The 18,509-nt window shown below is 40.3% G+C and overlaps 1 protein-coding gene across 1 annotated transcript; it reads right to left on the reverse strand.

Moving 5' to 3' along the window:
• Positions 1–3,854: 3,854 nt before the first annotated feature.
• Positions 3,855–17,775, reverse strand: LOC103516927 (serine/threonine-protein phosphatase 5). The gene is made up of 14 exons (XM_008481915.3): positions 17,592–17,775; positions 14,399–14,578; positions 13,819–14,057; positions 12,773–12,914; positions 12,226–12,408; positions 10,568–10,787; positions 9,825–9,865; positions 8,311–8,375; positions 7,613–7,759; positions 6,568–6,673; positions 5,796–6,026; positions 5,166–5,385; positions 4,769–4,850; positions 3,855–4,073 (listed from the first exon to the last, which is right to left on the reverse strand). The coding sequence occupies exons 2-14, from the start codon at positions 14,502–14,504 to the stop codon at positions 4,014–4,016; spliced, it is 1,842 nt and encodes a 613-aa protein (XP_008480137.1). The 5' UTR covers positions 14,505–14,578; positions 17,592–17,775; the 3' UTR covers positions 3,855–4,013.
• Between the last annotated feature and the right edge of the window lie 734 nt (positions 17,776–18,509).

The raw sequence follows: 18,509 nt of genomic DNA on the forward strand, positions 1-18,509 counted from the left end.
ACACAATAATAATAAGAAGTTTATTCATTACAATTAACAGTTATTTCTCTTTCTGAATAAAGCCCTGTAAGTACTAATGTACTTTTAGGTTCTTTAGTTCATTTTTGTCGATGGTGGGATTCGAACCCGGGACCTTCTGCATGGCAAGCAAGCGCGTTACCACTGGACCAACCGTGCCCCCATATTATTTAAAAATTTGCACTCGTTTTTCGATTGCAAATTTTCCAATGGATTTATTTCTGGTGTTCTCGTGTTGACCCTGCATCCATTATTTCAATCTGTAACAAGAAGAAAATCCGTCCTTTACAGAGTAATTTTGGCAGTAAAAACTTTTCACAGAATCTAGCCAGGGTAAGTTACAGTTAGTTTACTCATTAACCCTGCATCTAAATGGGAATTATTGTGGCTCTTATTGCCCATCTGATGAGAGGCATACTACGGGATGGGCATCATACCACACAGACCATATGCGTCTAATGTAGCAGTTGTTTCTTTGCTAAATCTTCCTCTTTTTCTTCGCCTTTTCCCGTGTACAGACGGGGTGGGCGTTTTTTGTCAGCCTCTTAATCATCCCAGTTTCATTTGCTAAATAAAACATCTAATAATAATTTCAATTGAAAATTTCAGATCACCACGTTGAGGATAGATGTCACTACAGATGGGAGACATGCTGAAGTTCAATTCACAGAGGATTGGAAGCTGGATGCTAATAGGCGGGACCTCACTGTTAACTCTATGTTCCTGGGTATGAAATAACAATAGTGCTTATTTATACTGCTCGCATAGGACTGAAAAGTCCCTTTACTCCAGCAGTAGGCTACTACTATTATTCTGATATTGTGGTCAAATTCTCAAATTATTTTGAGGATATAATTCCATACCTTGGCTGGGATTGAACCCACGCCCTCCTGTTTACCAGGCGAGCGTCTTGACCACTACACCACCGAGGCAGGTCCAGGGGCTTCCAGAGGGGAGGGGGTCATCAGGCCTAGGTTCATCAAGGGGGCCTGAAACCATTTCTGTAGCAAGGGAAATTTCAGGCTGTTTAAGGTCCCCCAGTCAGCCTAGTTAGCTTAGTTGGTAGTGCGTCTGCCTTGTAAGCGCTAGGCCGCGGGTTCGATTCCCGCCCGGGGCGGATTTTATCCTGATGGGATAATGTTCGTTCTCGGAACGGCTGGCTTTCTCCCATCCTGTCTTCCTTCTCTCTTCGATTTCGGGACGATAATACCATAGCAGTTACAGTTCCCTCTGTCAAACCTCTTCAAAAAAAAGAAAAAAAAAAGAAAAGAAATCTTGTGATGATAATAGTCCAGTAAAGATAAAACATTCCCACACTCATAAAACTCTCTATCGGGAATAGGTTGCCAAGCAGCTGTGTGCACTAGGTCGAGTGGAGAAGTGGGATATATAATATGTATGTAGAACTTGGACGTTGACAATCAGTGGCGAAGGAAGATCCACTATACACTATATACCTGCCTCGGTGGTGTAGTGGTCTTTGATCTTGGAACGACCATCCCCCGGATTCGGACTGCCGGAAAGCTTGTACCATAATAATGAATAAATAATCTTCTTCTTCTTCTTCTTCTTCTTCTTCGCTTTTCCCCGTGTACAGACGGGGTCGGCGTTTTTCACCAGCCTCTCAATCAGCCCTAACGATAACCAAGCTGTTTCCTTACCTATGTACCTTACTTAAGTTCATTGCTTTGGGCTGACAATTGGTTTTGGTTAGAAATTTTACAAGTGGATGCCTTTCGCACTCAACTTTTGCTATTTCTTTTTTGCAAGGGAAATTTCAGGCTGGTATCCTCCCTGTTTAAAGTGCCCCAGCAACACCAAGTTGGCTACTCCCTGTTTAACGTCCCCAGCCAGACAAATAATGAACTATTAGGGGAAGTCATTCCATATTCTTGGCTACGCCACTGGGCTAAGCCCAAGTGTCCATTCAAACCCAACACGTGTTCCCATACATGTGGCTTCCCCCTTAAAGTCCAAGTGTTCCGTCACTATAATTCTGTAGAAGCTTTAAATCGATCTACAGAGAGCAGTTCCCGTTATATGGATTTACAACTTTACCATTTTCAACGAGTACTATTTTACGATAACCAAGCTGTTTCCTTACCTACGTACCTTTGATGGTTCATTATTTACTTACCTGTAATAGGGCGGCCACTCACGCTCTGACGGACTTAGGTCTGTTCGAACACCGAAAGAGCTTCGGACTTCTAGGTTTTTTAGACAGTCTGAAAACTGATAAAAAAGCAATTTGAAGTTAAGCAAGGTTTATAAACTTATCTGTAAACTTTACCTATGAAATATATAAGACCTTGTTTGGACTGCGGGAGTAAAGGGACTTTTCAGTCTCATTCTGGCAGTATAAACAAGGTATATTCTATTCTAGTTATTTTTAGTACCCGAAGGCCGCAGTTGGTCTGACAGATAGTCGGAACGTCTCTTGGTCTCGGTCTTCAGACCGTCCGAGAGACCTGAAAGTCGGAAGCTTTTTCCGCCACACACGGTTCAGTGGGGCGGTCGGAGGTCTGCCAGACAATTGGAGCGTGAGTTACCGGCCTTACGTTTGGGTACGTTTGGCAGTTCTCTATTTACTTATCTATGTTCGTTTGAAGGCTATGTACCTACCGATATATATGTGTGTCATTGAAATAGGCACTAGCTAGTACTATTGAGGAAATTTATAGCCTATAAAATAACGTAGATCAGTGGTTCTCAAACTTTTTTTGGCCGCGCAGCACCAAGCAACTGCTGTAAACTCTACGACCCCCCCACCATCCCTTTAGGAATTTTTAAAAAAATAATTCGGAATGATTCGGAAATGTTCATTAGCGTACGGTCCGTACGGCTTGTTCCAATACTTCCCATTTGACTAAAGGCGAAGGAGAATTGGTTTATATTATTTCTTGTTTTCCAGGCCTTCCAGCGAATCCCAACACTACAGAATTTGAAAGACGTAGTTGTTTGTACATGGTACGTGGTACGTCATACGGCAATGCAGTAGCGAAGCGAACGGACAAATCAAGACAGGAAATTCAAATTTTCATAGTACCTATATAAAAAAAAAAAACACACCTACCTTGATATCCATTAGGATTCTGTACGCATACTTCCTATGCAGTTTACCCTGAGCTTTGTACGTCTGCATGAGGTCAGTCATGAACTTCAACGTGACTTTATCATTCTCTAATGCTGGACCCGTGTAGTCATCTTCAATAGCTGAGGAAAAAAATGAAAGTATTATTTTTTAATTATTTCTTTTTTGAAGAGGTTTGACAGAGGGAACTGTAACTGCTATGGTCTTATTGTCCCGAAATCGAAGAGAGAAGGAACTGTCTTACCGTCCCGAAAGAGGGAATACAGGATAGGAGAAAGCCGGCCGTTCCGAGAACGAACATTATCCCATCAGGATAAAAACCGCCCCAGGTGGGAATCGAACCCGCGGCCTAGCGCTTACAAGGCAGACGCACTACCAACTAAGCTAACTAGGCTGGCAAAGTATTATTGTCAAGGATATAATCGTGAAAATCCGTGGCGTGTCGTGCGATTTTTAAAAAGGGGGGAAATATCTTAAAGGCTCACAGTGAAAGAAAAATTTAGTGCTTGGGTGTAAGAGCTCCTCCAGGAGAACCCTGCCACTTAAGAAAGCTGTAAAAAAAGAAGCTACGAGTATAAACCTAATTATAATATATCCTGAAAACCCAGGCTTTGACTTTTGAATAGATAGATATATATTGAAAAAAAAAAAAAAAAAAAAAACTTGGAGAAATTTTATGAAAACTGGAAAATAGAGAGAAAATGCATTAAAATGAATTTTTTCGACCAACTTTGTCTGAGTTTTCTCTCCCGGTCATTTGAATTCATCACTCATTGGAACAAGTACACAGTACTGTTTTGAGTATACAGTAGGTTAAGGGGCATGTAGACAATTAGGTGGTAGTTGTTTGTACATGGTACGTGGTACGTCATACGGCAATGCAGTAGCGAAGCGAACGGACAAATCAAGACAGGAAATTCATCATGGCATCCGCGTACTTCATTGCCTTTACGTCCGGATGTGGCTGAAATTAGAGGCAAGAAAACGACAACAATGTAGTTTATTATTATTTTTGGGTATCACACTAGGCTTGCACGCAGGAGATCCGGGTTCGATTCCCGGCGGGGCCGAAGTTTTTTCGGCTCTGTGCTTGGAGTTCGGGGTGCACTCAGCCTCGTGAGGACAATTGAGTAGCTACTTTAATCGAGTAGCGACCAGTGGCGGTATTACAAGTCGAAGAGACGAGCGATAATAAATATGATGATTGAGTAAATGAAAGACTTGTAATACTGTGATACCCACAAAGTTGTGAAAAAGCTTTCTGCTTTACCACAAAGATTCATGATTTGATTTTGATTTTCATTATTTTTTTTTTTCTTGAAGAGGTTGGATAGAGGGAACTATAACTGCTGAGGTCTTATCGTCCCGAAATCGAAGAAAGAAGACAGGATAGGAGAAAGCCAGCTGTTCCGAGAACGAACCTTATCTCTTTAGGATAAAAAGTTCACCTCGGGCGGGAATCGAACCCGCGGCCTAGCGCTCACAAGCTACCAACCAAGCTCTCTAGGCTGGCACAATACAATACAATGAATACCTACAATAAAATTTCTCTATGAACTGTGAAATAATTGTGGAGTTTAACCGAATTAGCTCTCGGAGTATACAGTAGGTGTTTAACTGTTTATATAAGATAAAGTAAATACAGGTAAAGTGACTTACCACAGCCTCATAAGTAGTAAAGTGTGGAACCATGTCTTTACCCTTCATTGTAATGAACGCACCCTTGTTACCCACGGAATCACTGAAACAAAATACAAGGAATTTATGTATAAATAAATCACACTAGGCTTGCACGCAGGAGGCCCAGATTCGATTCCCGGCGGGGCCGAGGTTTTTTCGGCTCTGTGCTTGGAGTTCGGGGTGCACTCAGCCTCGTGAGGACAATTGAGTAGCTACTTGATTCCAGTGGCGACATTACCAGTGTAAAAAGATTATTGAAATATGGAAATTGATTGCAAAGGAGGCACTTAGTAATGTTGTGATACCCACAAAAGTTGTGAAAAAGTCCAGCTACCACAAAAAATTTGAGATTTTTTGATTGAGATGATTTCCTTACCAGTAGTTAGGAGCGGAGAACACAGTGATACAGCGACCGTCATGTGCCACCTCATAGCCATCCTGTTTCACCTCATGACTTCGGATGATATACTCGAGCTTATTCCGTTCCAGGAACGCTTTGGTCACATCAGGGCCGAAGTGTACCCCCACGCCTCGCTTGCTGGGGGCCCGCCCGTTCGGGATTTGTGGATCTGACCACAGGAGCTCGCACATGAGACCTGCAATCAAATGATGGTCAATATTAGTGGTAAACCCCCCCCGTTTTAAAAGATGATTGTTTCACCGCTGTTTTTATTTCGTAGCAATGAAATAACTGCTGTTGTTGTAGCATGCCCATCCCGTAGTATGTCCCTCATCAGATGGGCGAGAAGAGACACAATACTTCCCATTTGGGTGCTGGGTCAACACGAGAACACCAGAAGGTAACCCGTAGAAATATTTGCAATCGAAAAGAGAGAACAAATTTTTGTCGACGGTGGGGATCGAAACCAGGACCTTCTGCATGGCAAGCAAGCGCATTGCCACTGGGCTAACCATGCCCCCGGATCTTGAAAATATAGCAAAAAAGTACGTGGTTATTGGGGGGAAAAAAAGGTACATAATCCCTCATTAGTTATCGAGCCAATACCTTCATCAGGGGGCTGTCTATTCCTGTCTATCGTTCTGATATCCTCCAGGGTAACATTATCCGATGAAAACAGTCCCCCGTGCATAACCAGGACCTTGTTGTTGATACAATGACACAGAGGGAGCCAGTTGTATACTTCCGTGAAGAACTGAGCCATCAGGTCCGTGTATTTGGACTTGACTTCGCCCTCAAACCCGTAGATCTGATTCATATAGGCACTCTCATGATTACCTGTAAGCATTTGATGAGTTATATTTATATCACACGTTAAACTTTAGTTATACTGTTTCGAACACGGTCAAGTTACGTTTTTTCAACTTTTTTTTCTAGGCGGTGTTGTGGCCAGTCGCTAATGTTTGGTTGGCTAGTTTTCGAAAACAAAGTTTTCAGTCTTCTTTGAATTTTCCTCTGAACCGAAATGTTGTTCTTTCCTCAGTATTTAACAGGTGGCGCGTTAAAAAAACGTGACTAAAAAAAAAAAAAAAACAAACACGCAGTTTGAAAAAACTTTGTTATTGCTTCTACCCCGTCTGAGTGGCACTAGGAAAAGACAGCAGCACGCGATTGCCCAGGAGGTCACCCATCCAGATACAAATCAAGCACAACGTTGCTTAACTTCCGTGGTCCATCGGGAACTGATGCATTCAACGTGCTGTGGCCCCTCATGTTAACACTAGGGAAACTGTTTTTGTTTTCGGGATCGGGATTGTGATTTTCCAATCCCGGAATGGGATTCCCTAGTCAACACTCTTGGTAAATTTCTATTACCTACCTCGTGCCATGAAGAAATGATTGGGATACAGCAGCTTGAATCCAAACAGGGTAAAGATGCACTCAACTGAAAATGAGCCTCTGTCCACGAAGTCCCCATTGAAGAGCTGTGTAAAATCTAGGTTAAGGATTTTTGTTTTTTTTTTTTTTGTTTTTGTTTTTGTTTTTTTTTGTAGGTAATTTAAAAGATATCAGGACTATGACTGCAGAACCTATCACCCTAAGAGCCCGCTCCCACATCTGATTTTTTTTTTTTTTAATGTCCTGTAGATAATTTAATGTACATAATTTAATCGAGAGTTTTCCCACTACACACACGACACAATATTTTCCGAACGACAAGTGGGATGTGCTGCAGTTCTACCCTACAGCTATGTACCTACTGCAATATACGAGTAAAACTTCTCTCTCTCAAGAGGCTTGATGGAGGGAACTGTAACAACGGAGGTCTTGTCGTCCCGAAATCAAAGAGAGGAGGACGAAACAAGAATCCTAAGGCTTGCATCCCAAGCCTAGTGTGATACCCACTCGGCCAAGGAGGTTGTCTCGAGCCAATAACTCTAAGGGTCCTTTCACATCTAGACTGCAACTTGTAGTATACGGCAGATTTCATGTTGATGGCTACATAGTCTTATGGGCCTGTTCACACTTTTTATCAATTAATTTGAAATTTGGATATGTTTTAGGGAAGATTATTGGGATATTTTCATCTCCTAACGTGCGTTATAAGAACGATCTGAGAACGACTTTTTTCGGTTTTTTAGTTGCAAAAACATGAAAACTACCGTACACTACAAGTTGCAGTCTAGATGTGAAATCCGCCTAACAGTCTGATCATTGCTATCAATACACCGGACCACAATCATTGTAGGTACTTACACTACCACCTATTAATTTACATTTACATTTACTTTTTTTTTTTCTTTAACCCATCAAATACACGAGACCTTGTTTAGACTGCTGGGGTAAAGGGACTTTTCAGCCCTATTCGGGCAGGATAAACAAGGTATATTCTATTCTATTCTACTGCTACTATCAAAGGATACATAAGGATTGTCGGGGGAGGGCAGTCCGTTGAGCTCAAAGATGTTCATCAGGTCATAGAATTGTCCATGAATGTCTCCACACACGGTGAACTTGGCCTCGTCTTCCACAGTGATATGAACCAGGGAGTCTTGCGTCATAAACAGAGCCTTAAAAACAACAGAAAAAAATTTTAAAATTAAAAGTGAATCACCATAATGGAAAGATTGCCTACCTACCTGAAAACAAATATTCTTGGATATGTCAAACCAGAAACGCGTTGAGAATCACAGAAGAAAAAAAATGTCTGAAGAAAATGCCATGCATGACCTGAGCTGTTTCCTCCTCCTCGACACAAACTTCAGGACGAGGAGGATTCAGCTCTAGGTTTTATGTGCTTGTGAATAAATTTTCATTAGAAAAACATTTTAACATTAAAAGTGAATCACTATAATGGAAAGATTACCTACCTACCTGAAAACAAATATTCTTGGATATGTCAAACCAGAAACGCGTTGAGAATCACAGAAGAAAAAAAATGTCTGAAGAAAATGCCATGGACCTGAGCTGTTTCCTCCTCCTCCTCCTCGACACAAACTTCAGCTATTCGGCTGAAGTTTCAGACAAGGAGGATTCAGCTCTAGGTTTTATGTGCTTGTGAATGAATTTTCATAGTACCTATAAAGAATAATAATAATAATAATAAAAAAAAACCACCTACCTTGATATCCATTAGGATTCTGTACGCGTACTTCCTATGCAGTTTACCCTTAATTTGCATTCTAACTTTGATTGCAAATATTTCAACGGGTTACTTTCTGGTGTTCTTGTGTTGACCCAGCACCTAATTGGGAAGTATTTTGTGTCTTCCCGCCCATCTGAGGGACTACGGGATGAGCAAGCTACGACACAGACCACAAGCGCCTAATGTGGCAGTTGTTTCATTGCTACGAAATAAAAACGGTGGGCGGCGCGGTGAAATACTTATGCATACATATCCTGAGGATATGTTCAACAGGTCGATTCACAAGACCTCTAAACCACACTCTGTCCAGGTTTTTTATTCACATCTTCAATTCTATCTAGGTCTTCTCCTCTTCTTCTTACATCACTACTAATCATATCTCTATATATTTCATTCTGGGTCTAACTTTTGGTCTCTCATCTTGACATTTTCTGTTTCAGGAGGCAAAGACCTGGGCAAAGTGCTTCAAGGGCTGAAAGAACATTGGTCTGCCAACGATTTCAAACTGACGCGAGAAGACCTTATCAGGGAGTTGCCTAAAATTATGACCGAGCTGGGACTCGAAACCAAAGTCCCCGGAGTAGCACACAAGCCCAAGTGAACCGCTGGGAATCGAACCCTAGATCCCTGGTTCAGGAGACGGGAAATGGTCCAGATAGAAGGAGAATAGTTCAAACTGTGAACATGAAGTATGATGCTGAAATGAAATCTTTTTCTATTTTGTGAATTACGAAGAATTCCAAACCATAGGTTGTAGAATTCCAAAAGTTCCAGCATTCAATATGGAAGAAAGGCGTATTGACGGACCCAGATGGTCTCCTGTCAGATCCATACCACACTCGACGTTGCTCAACCTCAGTGATCTTTCGGAAGTTTCCGTATTTAGTGTCATAGACGCAATTAAGTGTTTTGAAGAAAACGACAACAATGTAGTTCATTATTATTTTTGGGTATCGCACTAGGCTTGCACGCAGGAGATCCGGGTTCGATTCCCGGCGGGGCCGAAGTTTTTTCGGCTCTGTGATTGGAGTTCGGGATGCACTCAGCCTCGTGAGGACAATTGAGTAGCTACTTTAATCGAGTAGCGACCAGTGGCGGTATTACAAGTCGAAGAGACGAGCGATAAGCTTGTAGGGTAGTAAGCGCTAGTTCGCGGGTTCGATTCCCGCCCGGGGCGGATTTTATCCTAAACAGATAAGGTTCGTTCTCGGAACGGCTGGCTTTCTCCTATCCTGTTTTTATTCTCTTTTCGCTTTCGGGACGATGAGACCTTAGCAGTTACAATACACTCTATTAAAAAAGCACATTTTGCTCCCACCGTAGTTTGACTACAAAAGAATTCAAACTCTTCACAGTTTTAATTTTTGTTTCAATAGGTACCTCTGGTACCTACTTGAATGAAATAAAAGAATAATGTGTAGATATTGTTTTAATAAAACCTGTTTTGCTTTTCTTTTTCCAATTTAAATTATGTGGAACCATGTCTTTACCCTTCATTGTAATGAACGCACCCTTGTTACCCACGGAATCACTGAAACAAAATACAAGGAATTTATGTATAAATAAATCACACTAGGCTTGCACGCAGGAGGCCCAGATTCGATTCCCGGCGGGGCCGAGGTTTTTTCGGCTCTGTGCTTGGAGTTCGGGGTGCACTCAGCCTCGTGAGGACAATTGAGTAGCTACCTGATTCCAGTGGCGACATTACCAGTGTAAAAAGATTATTGAAATATGGAAATTGATTGCAAAGGAGGCACTTAGTAATGTTGTGATACCCACATGATTTTTGAAAATCATCATCAATTCCTAAAGCCAAAGTCTTGTTGAGATAAGGCTTCATCTAATCTAAATTATTTTATGCAAGAAGTATGACACTCAAATCTTGGTCATAGGAACCTGGTACGTGGTACCTACGTAGTTCTTTCTTCTATTTTAAACTTACAACTCGAAAAATATCTGCTTGAATAGGATTTTTTTTATGGCTTTCTTTTGAGTGGCAAGGTTCTCCTGGAGGAACTCTACCACCCAACCACAACCACCCAAAATACCTCATTTATATTTTAAATTATTGATTTTATTGTAACCTATAAAATATTTCGTGTAGTTGTAGTTACTTGAACGTTTATGAAGCTACTATTAAATAAGCTCTAATGATTTTTGACCCACAAAAGTTGTGAAAAAGTCCAGCTACCACAAAAAATTTGAGATTTTTTGATTGAGATGATTTCCTTACCAGTAGTTAGGAGCGGAGAACACAGTGATACAGCGACCGTCATGTGCCACCTCATAGCCATCCTGTTTCACCTCATGACTTCGGATGATATACTCGAGCTTATTCCGTTCCAGGAACGCTTTGGTCACATCAGGGCCGAAGTGTACCCCCACGCCTCGCTTGCTGGGGGCCCGCCCGTTCGGGATTTGTGGATCTGACCACAGGAGCTCGCACATGAGACCTGCAATCAAATGATGGTCAATATTAGTGGTAAAAAAACCCCGTTTTAAAAGGTGATTGTTTCACCACTGTTTTTATTCCGTAGCAATGAAATAACTGCTCTTGTTGTAGCATGCCCATCCCATAGTGGGTCCCTCATCGGATGGGCGAGAAGACACAATACTTCCCATTTGGGTGCTGGGTCAACACGAGAACACCAGAAGGTACCCCTTAGAAATATTTGCAATCAAAAAGAGAGAACAAATTTTTGTCGATGGTGGGGATCGAAACCGGGACCTTCTGCATGGCAAGCAAGCGCATTACCACTGGGCTAACCATGCCCCCGGATCTTGAAAATATAGCAAAAAAGTACGTAGTTATTGGGGGAAAAAAAGGGATTTTCATTATTTTTTTTTTTCTTGAAGAGGTTGGATAGAGGGAACTATAACTGCTGAGGTCTTATCGTCCCGAAATCGAAGAAAGAAGACAGGATAGGAGAAAGCCAGCTGTTCCGAGAACGAACCTTATCTCTTTAGGATAAAAAGTTCACCTCGGGCGGGAATCGAACCCGCGGCCTAGCGCTCACAAGCTACCAACCAAGCTCTCTAGGCTGGCACAATACAATACAATGAATACCTACAATAAAATTTCTCTATGAACTGTGAAATAATTGTGGAGTTTAACCGAATTAGCTCTCGGAGTATACAGTAGGTGTTTAACTGTTTATATAAGATAAAGTAAATACAGGTAAAGTGACTTACCACAGCCTCATAAGTAGTAAAGTGTGGAACCATCATTTTCATTATTATTATTATTTTTTCTTCTTGAAGAGGTTTGGATAGAGGGAACTGTAACTGCTAAGGTCTTATCGTCCCGAAATCGAAGAAAGAAGACAGGATAGGAGAAAGCCAGCTGTACCGAGAACGAACCTTATCTCTTTAGGATAAAGTTCACCTCGGGCGGGGATCGAACCCGCGGCCTAGCGCTCACAAGCTACCAAACAAGCTCTCTAGGCTGGCACAATACAATACAATGAATACAATAAAATTTCTCTATGAACTGTGAAATAATTGCGGAGTTAAATCGAAAATTTAGAGGATCAGGGGGACATTTAACCGAATTAGCTCTCGGAATATACAGTAGGTTGAGTAGGTGTTTAACTGTTTATATAAGATAAAGTAAATACAGGTAAAGTGACTTACCACAGCCTCATAAGTAGTAAAGTGCGGAACCATAGGACAATTGAGTAGCTATTTGATTCGAGTAGCGACCAGTGGCGACATTGCCAGTGTAAAAAGATCATTGAAATATGGAAATCGATTACAAAGGAGGCACTTAGTAATGTTGTGATATTCACAAATGTTGTGAAAAAGTCCTGCTACCACAAAAAATTTGAGATTTTTTGATTGAGATGATTTCTTACCAGTAGTTAGGAGCGGAGAACACAGTGATACAGCGACCGTCATGTGCCACCTCATAGCCATCCTGTTTCACCTCATGACTTCGGATGATATACTCGAGCTTATTCCGTTCCAGGAACGCTTTGGTCACATCAGGGCCGAAGTGTACCCCCACGCCTCGCTTGCTGGGGGCCCGCCCGTTCGGGATTTGTGGATCTGACCACAGGAGCTCGCACATGAGACCTGCAATATGGCGTGTCGTGCGATTTTTAAAAAGGGGGGAAATATGTTAAAGGCTCACAGTGAAAGAAAAATTTAGTGGTTGGGTGTAAGAGCTCCTCCAGGAGAACCCTGCTACTTAAGAAAGCTGTAAAAAAAGAAGCTATAAACCTATTTATAGTAGGTATATCCTGAAAACCCAGGCTTTGCCTTTTGAATAGATAGATACATATTGAAAAAAAAAAAAAACTTAGAGGAAATTTCATGAAGACTGGAAAATAGAGAGATAATGCATTACTTAACATGAATTTATTGTGAAACAGATCTTAACTCCACAAAGCCTGCTGGTTCTGTAATTGAGAGACATAAAATCTCAGAGCCAACTTACACATATTTTCAAAATTGATGCTCTCTGCAACACTTTTGCTGTCTACAGAAATAGCTTTCTCAAATGCCAACCTTTTGACAATTTTATTGCATTCAGTAAATTTGGCCTTGGCATCTTTATCATTGGGCCTTGCTTTGTGTACCTGAAATATGAAAGGATTGTTATTATGTTAGGTCTCAATTCACATCCTCAGTAGACATTGAGAGAAAAAAAGGCACCCTTCTTGTAAAGCTAAAATGAAGAGTGGAAGTTTTTGTGACTGGCTTATATTGGCAAAAAAAAGTTTGATTAGAAATTCACATTAAAATTATGTATTTTGATGTGAAAATATTTGGGCCTCAGCTGGGCCACACAGACACATATGTTAATCTTTTTTGTCCTTTATTATGTTAGGTCTCAATTCACATCAGCTCCCATGGCATAGTGGTCACTGCACTCGTCTTGCACACAAGAGACCCGGGTTTGATTCCCGGTGGTGTCAAGAAATTTGTATCATCCAAATGATTGATTCCGTGACTGGCTGTTGTGGGGCCCACTCAGCCTTGTGAGGAAAATGAGTAGCTATGACATATAAATGCACATAGCAACCGGTGCCAGCATGGTAGGTAAACATTGAATTTTAGGATTATTGAGATATTGGGAAAATCCTACAATGCTGCAGTGAGTATCGAAAGTTGTGACAAAAATACATGGGATTTTAGGATTATTGAGATATTGGGAAAATCCTACAATGCTGCAGTGAGCACCAAAGTTGTGATATAATAACACAAATAAACTGCATTTACATTACATCCTCAGTAAACATTGAGAGGAAAAAAAGGCACCCTTCTTTTGAAGCTAAAATGAAGAGTGGAAGTTTTTGTGACTGGCTTATATTGGCAAAAAAAAGTTTGAATTGAAATTCACATTAAAATTATGTATTTTGATGTGAAAATATTTGGGCCTCAGCTGGGCCACACAGACACATATGTTAATCTTTTTTGTCTGGTCTGTATCATTTATTTTCAATACCAAGGTAGGCTATGTATTTCATGTATTATACTCACAGCTTCATAATCTCTGAGAGCAAGCTTAAACTTTCCTAGTGACATGTAGGCAGCTGCCCTCCTATAGTAGGCTTTGGTATAGGTTTGGTCCAGTTCAATGGCTTTAGAAGCATCATTAAGGGCATACCCAATAGCTTCAGTCTTCAAGTAAGCAAAACTTCTATTGGCATAGTAAATTGCAGTTGGATTGACTTCTATGGCAGCCGAGTAGAGCTCTATTGCTTTATTATAAGCTTGGTCTGTAAGTAAATACAAAGTTATGACATTATTGTGAATAGAAATTGTTTTAATAAAAAAATATTCATAAGTAAATGGAAATTTACCAAATCTCACCTGAATAACAAGGTACGGATAACCAATAAAAATACAAATGTGCTTATCATTGGCACTAATGTCATTTCATCTTTCTCCCTAATGCCTCATGGGTTTCAAGAAAGTCTTACATAGATAGTAACATAGGACATTTCTCAAGTTTTAAAAATCCCAAGTTCTTACTTTTGAAATGCTCGTTTGCTTCTGCCTTCAACTTTTCTGCTCTTTCCAGGACATTTCTCAAGTTTTAAAAATCCCAAGTTCTTACTTTTGAAATGCTCGTTTGCTTCTGCCTTCAACTTTTCTGCTCTTTCCTTATCTTCCACAGACACCTCCTTTGGGGCTGGATTAGATGCATTAGTGGTACTGCTCATACTTAGGTATTCTAGTGATCTATGTAATAAAGAAAGGTAACACTTATTTATCAGTCAGAACTTCTCATATTTATCTGAAACAAAGAGATCATGATTGACATTTAGAATGATAATTATACCTATCATAGGGGTGAAGCAATTTCTTCTTACATTGTATTTCATTCTATTCTATCCAAAGGTAATAGATACTCTTCACATAGACGGATAGGTACATCTGTTATACCTATCATAGGGGTGAAGCAATTTCTTCTTACATTGTATTTCATTCTATTCTATCCAAAGGTAATAGATACTCTTCACATAGCACATAGAAAAAAAGGTACAATTTTTTGTAAGCAGAGTGAAAAGTTCTTTGTGGAATAGGCCACTTACTGACCAACTGCTGACAGTTGAAAAAAAGGTACAATTTTTTGTAAGCAGAGTGAAAAGTTCTTTGTGGAATAGGCCACTTACTGACCAACTGCTGACAGTTGGTAAAACACTCCACTGATCAGATGTAAAAGTTTTGTAAAACTGGACCTTATTCTAAGGTCTACAGTGGGGCTGTTTGGATAAGATAATCATTCAACCATAATGCCACTTGAACAAAGTGTTTCCTTGAATAACACAAAATATTCTCCATTATCATACAAAAGGAGATTAGTAAGTCCGAGACTTTGCCGTCAGTGGCGGACGGTAAGAAGGGAGGCGGGGTGTGGCGCGTGACGGCGTCGTGGGCGCTGGACTTGGACCAGTACAACGAGTGGATGAACGAGGAGGACTACGAGGTGGACGAAACCGGGAAGAAGAAGGTGCACAAGGTAAGGCTTGAAATGTTGCGCGTCTTTTTTTCGTTTAAACTCACTTTGTGGCCCTGGGCCTGAGAGTAGTCTCCTTTGCCCTTAAAGAGCATGGAATGGCGCTTCGGGTTGCCTTGCCGCCCCTTCCCAGCGTACCGCCCTGTTCGCGGGAATAGTTTGAACAGGCCTTAATCTGGGGCTGCCTGGTCCTTACTATTGTGATGGGTATCCTATCCAGATATTGAACACAGAAATGAAAACACAGTTCATTGAATTTTGAATTTTGTTTTATTTCCTATTTACGTTTCACATTCTGGCATTTTCAGTTTCTTCTTGAATTTTTTCGTTTGGACTTTGAGGGCTCATTTTTCTGGAAACTCATGGTAATTTTCTGGAATAGTCATGGACTCATGGAATTTCATTCCGGGAAAAGCGTATAAACCCTGTATTACATAGCTTCTCATTTTCCTCACGAGGCTGAGTGGTCCAAATTTTCGTGTAGTGACCTTTTTTTTCTTCTTTCTTTCTCCAAATGTTCTCAGCTCCGTATCTCAGTGGACGATCTGATGACTGCCACAGGAACCAAGGTGTCCGCATAGTCATGGAATTTCATTCCGGGAAAAGCGTATAAACCCTGTATTACATAGCTTCTCATTTTCCTCACGAGGCTGAGAGGTCCAAATTTTCGTGTAGTAACCTTTTTTTTTTTTCTTCTTCTTCTTCAAATGTTCACAGCTCCGTATCTCAGTGGACGATCTGATGACTGCCACAGGAACCAGTGCCGGGGCTGCTAGTAGTGGCGCGGGTGCCTCAACTATAAACTATAAAATTATGAAAAAAGTAACTATGGCTATCCATAAAATATTTTTAAATGATAAAATTATGTACAAAAAAATGATCGCAGTGGGATTCGAACCCCACCCCACCCGCTCAGCAGTTTGTCCAAGACCACACTCCGTACCACTCGGACACTCCGACTTTTGACTCTACGTGGTACAAAACTTCCTTATTAATCAACTCGAGCGATAATTTAGAATTTTTCCCCTCATTCCAATCAAGTTCCTCTGTATTAATCTGCAAGTAATTCAGTGAGACAAATGCTCCCTTCAATTCATCCAGGTTTCCTTCTTTCCTGTTCAGTAAAACTGCATACATGAGTAGGTACAATGTATATGAATTCAAACCCCATTTTGACTGGGATCAATTCATATTAGACTAATAAATCAGAGGTAAGTATAAAATTATAACTGTAGAAAAATTACAACTCACCCAACAGATGTTGTTCATTTTGACTATTTTGAGTTTTTATGGGTAAGAATATTACTGTCTTAGATGGAATATGGGTAAATTTTGTTGGAAGCATGCTTCATCTTTCATCTACCTTTGAATGAAAATTGTAAAACTATGAAAAACAGGAGAGAAAGAAATTGGTTTTGTAATTTGAAAAATTCGGTTTGATAGGTGGTTTGCTAGTGTTTCTTCCTAGTGTACTCGTATACCTACTACCTACCTATTTTGTTTCCAAGTAAAATTTTCTGCAATATTTTTGTTATGCTTTCCTACTAACAACACTTGCACATTTCTCTACAAGATATGATAGGGAGGATCTATTGAAATTGAAATGCTTTCTATTCTCGGATAATGTTGTTCCTTTGGGCAGTAGCAGAAAAGGTAAATTGATATGTCCCAATATGTATTTAAGTTTCTGCTACACCTAACATGGAAATTAGCAAGATTTTTTGTCAACTTGGGATTTGATTCCCTTGTCTCGATAAAAAGGAAAAAGGTAAGTGTGTTATTACACTCACATGCAAGAAATTCAGGACAGATTGCCTTTGGAACTTTTTCCAGAACAATATTTTCGTTGAAAATTGAGTCAACTAGAAAACAAAAGAGAATGTCTTGAAAAGAACATGAGCTTATACTTAGCTGATACCAAAGAACATTTACATAGAAATATTTTTTCAAACATCCAGGAAAGGCTGCCAGAGTAAAGGAATGGAAAATTGGAAATGCAAACTGTCCCCGAATTTTTTGCACCCAAGTGTAAAGTTGTATTCGATTATGTGACTTTCAATTCAGTCATCGTATGAAATTTCTCTTTGGACTAGTTTGGACAGTACCACACCCGCTCGCTGCCAATCAAAACTAGTCCAAAGAGAAATTTCGTATGATGACTGAATTAAAAGTCACTTAATCGAATACAGCTCAAGTTTGGTCCTGTTATCCTGTTTATTTTTTTCTATTACGATCAGGCGTTCACTAATTAGTAAGTCACAGGTTCCTTGATTAGCCTGTACCTACTTACCTTGACAATTTATTAATTAGGGATTTGCCTGGGTTTGACTAGGAATTCGGCACCAGTGAGGAAGAATCTTGGTCCTCAAGAAGTTTAGAAGTAGGATATAAATTAACACAAATAGACTGTTAATGAAAAATAAATTAAATTTTCTTCTGGAAAAATGGAAAATTTGGAAAAGTTGAAAATTTGAAAAACCTAACCTAAAATTTCGAGTGATTTTTTTCCAGTGTTGCCATCACAAAAGAGCTTCAAGGATATAAATTAACACAAATAGACTGTTAATGAAAAATAAATTAAATTTTCTTTTGGAAAATTGAAAATTTGGAAAAGTTGAAAATTTGAAAAACCTAACCTAAAATTTCGAGTGATTTTTTTCCAGTGTTGCCATCACAAAAGAGCTTCTCTTTTTTATCCATGCATTTTGACCTCTTTGATTGCCGGTTTGTTGCCGGCACCGGTGATTTGTTTACGTTTGAGATTTTTAAAAATGGCCGACGCCGTTCCAGAAAACAAGTTTTGAGTTTTGAAGATTTGAAGATCCAGAAAGGTAGAAGTATTAAACTGAACTGTGTAAAAAGAAGTTAACTACCATAAAAGCACTATTTCTTTCTATTAGACAGTGCAGAATTCTACCTTTTGACGCACCGAGTTCCAGAAACTCACACAAGGTATAATGATGTCAGCTCAACCTAAGAAGGACCAATTTAACATGGCTAGATACCATCACCCCGGTGTAAGTCCAAGTCTTGTCTCTCTTTAATTGACAGAAACCGAGGAGGACGTGACGCACGTTATCTACCCAGTGGTGGACCCTCTGGACGAGGAGTACGCTCGGGCCGTGTACCGTCGCCCCTCACACACCCTCCTGCACTGGTACTACTTCCCGGACTCACACGACTCCTGGGATCCCATTGAGATCAGCAC

Source organism: Diaphorina citri, unplaced genomic scaffold, assembly GCF_000475195.1.
Source record: "Diaphorina citri unplaced genomic scaffold, Diaci psyllid genome assembly version 1.1 scaffold1703, whole genome shotgun sequence".
NCBI classification, from domain to species: domain Eukaryota; kingdom Metazoa; phylum Arthropoda; class Insecta; order Hemiptera; family Psyllidae; genus Diaphorina; species Diaphorina citri.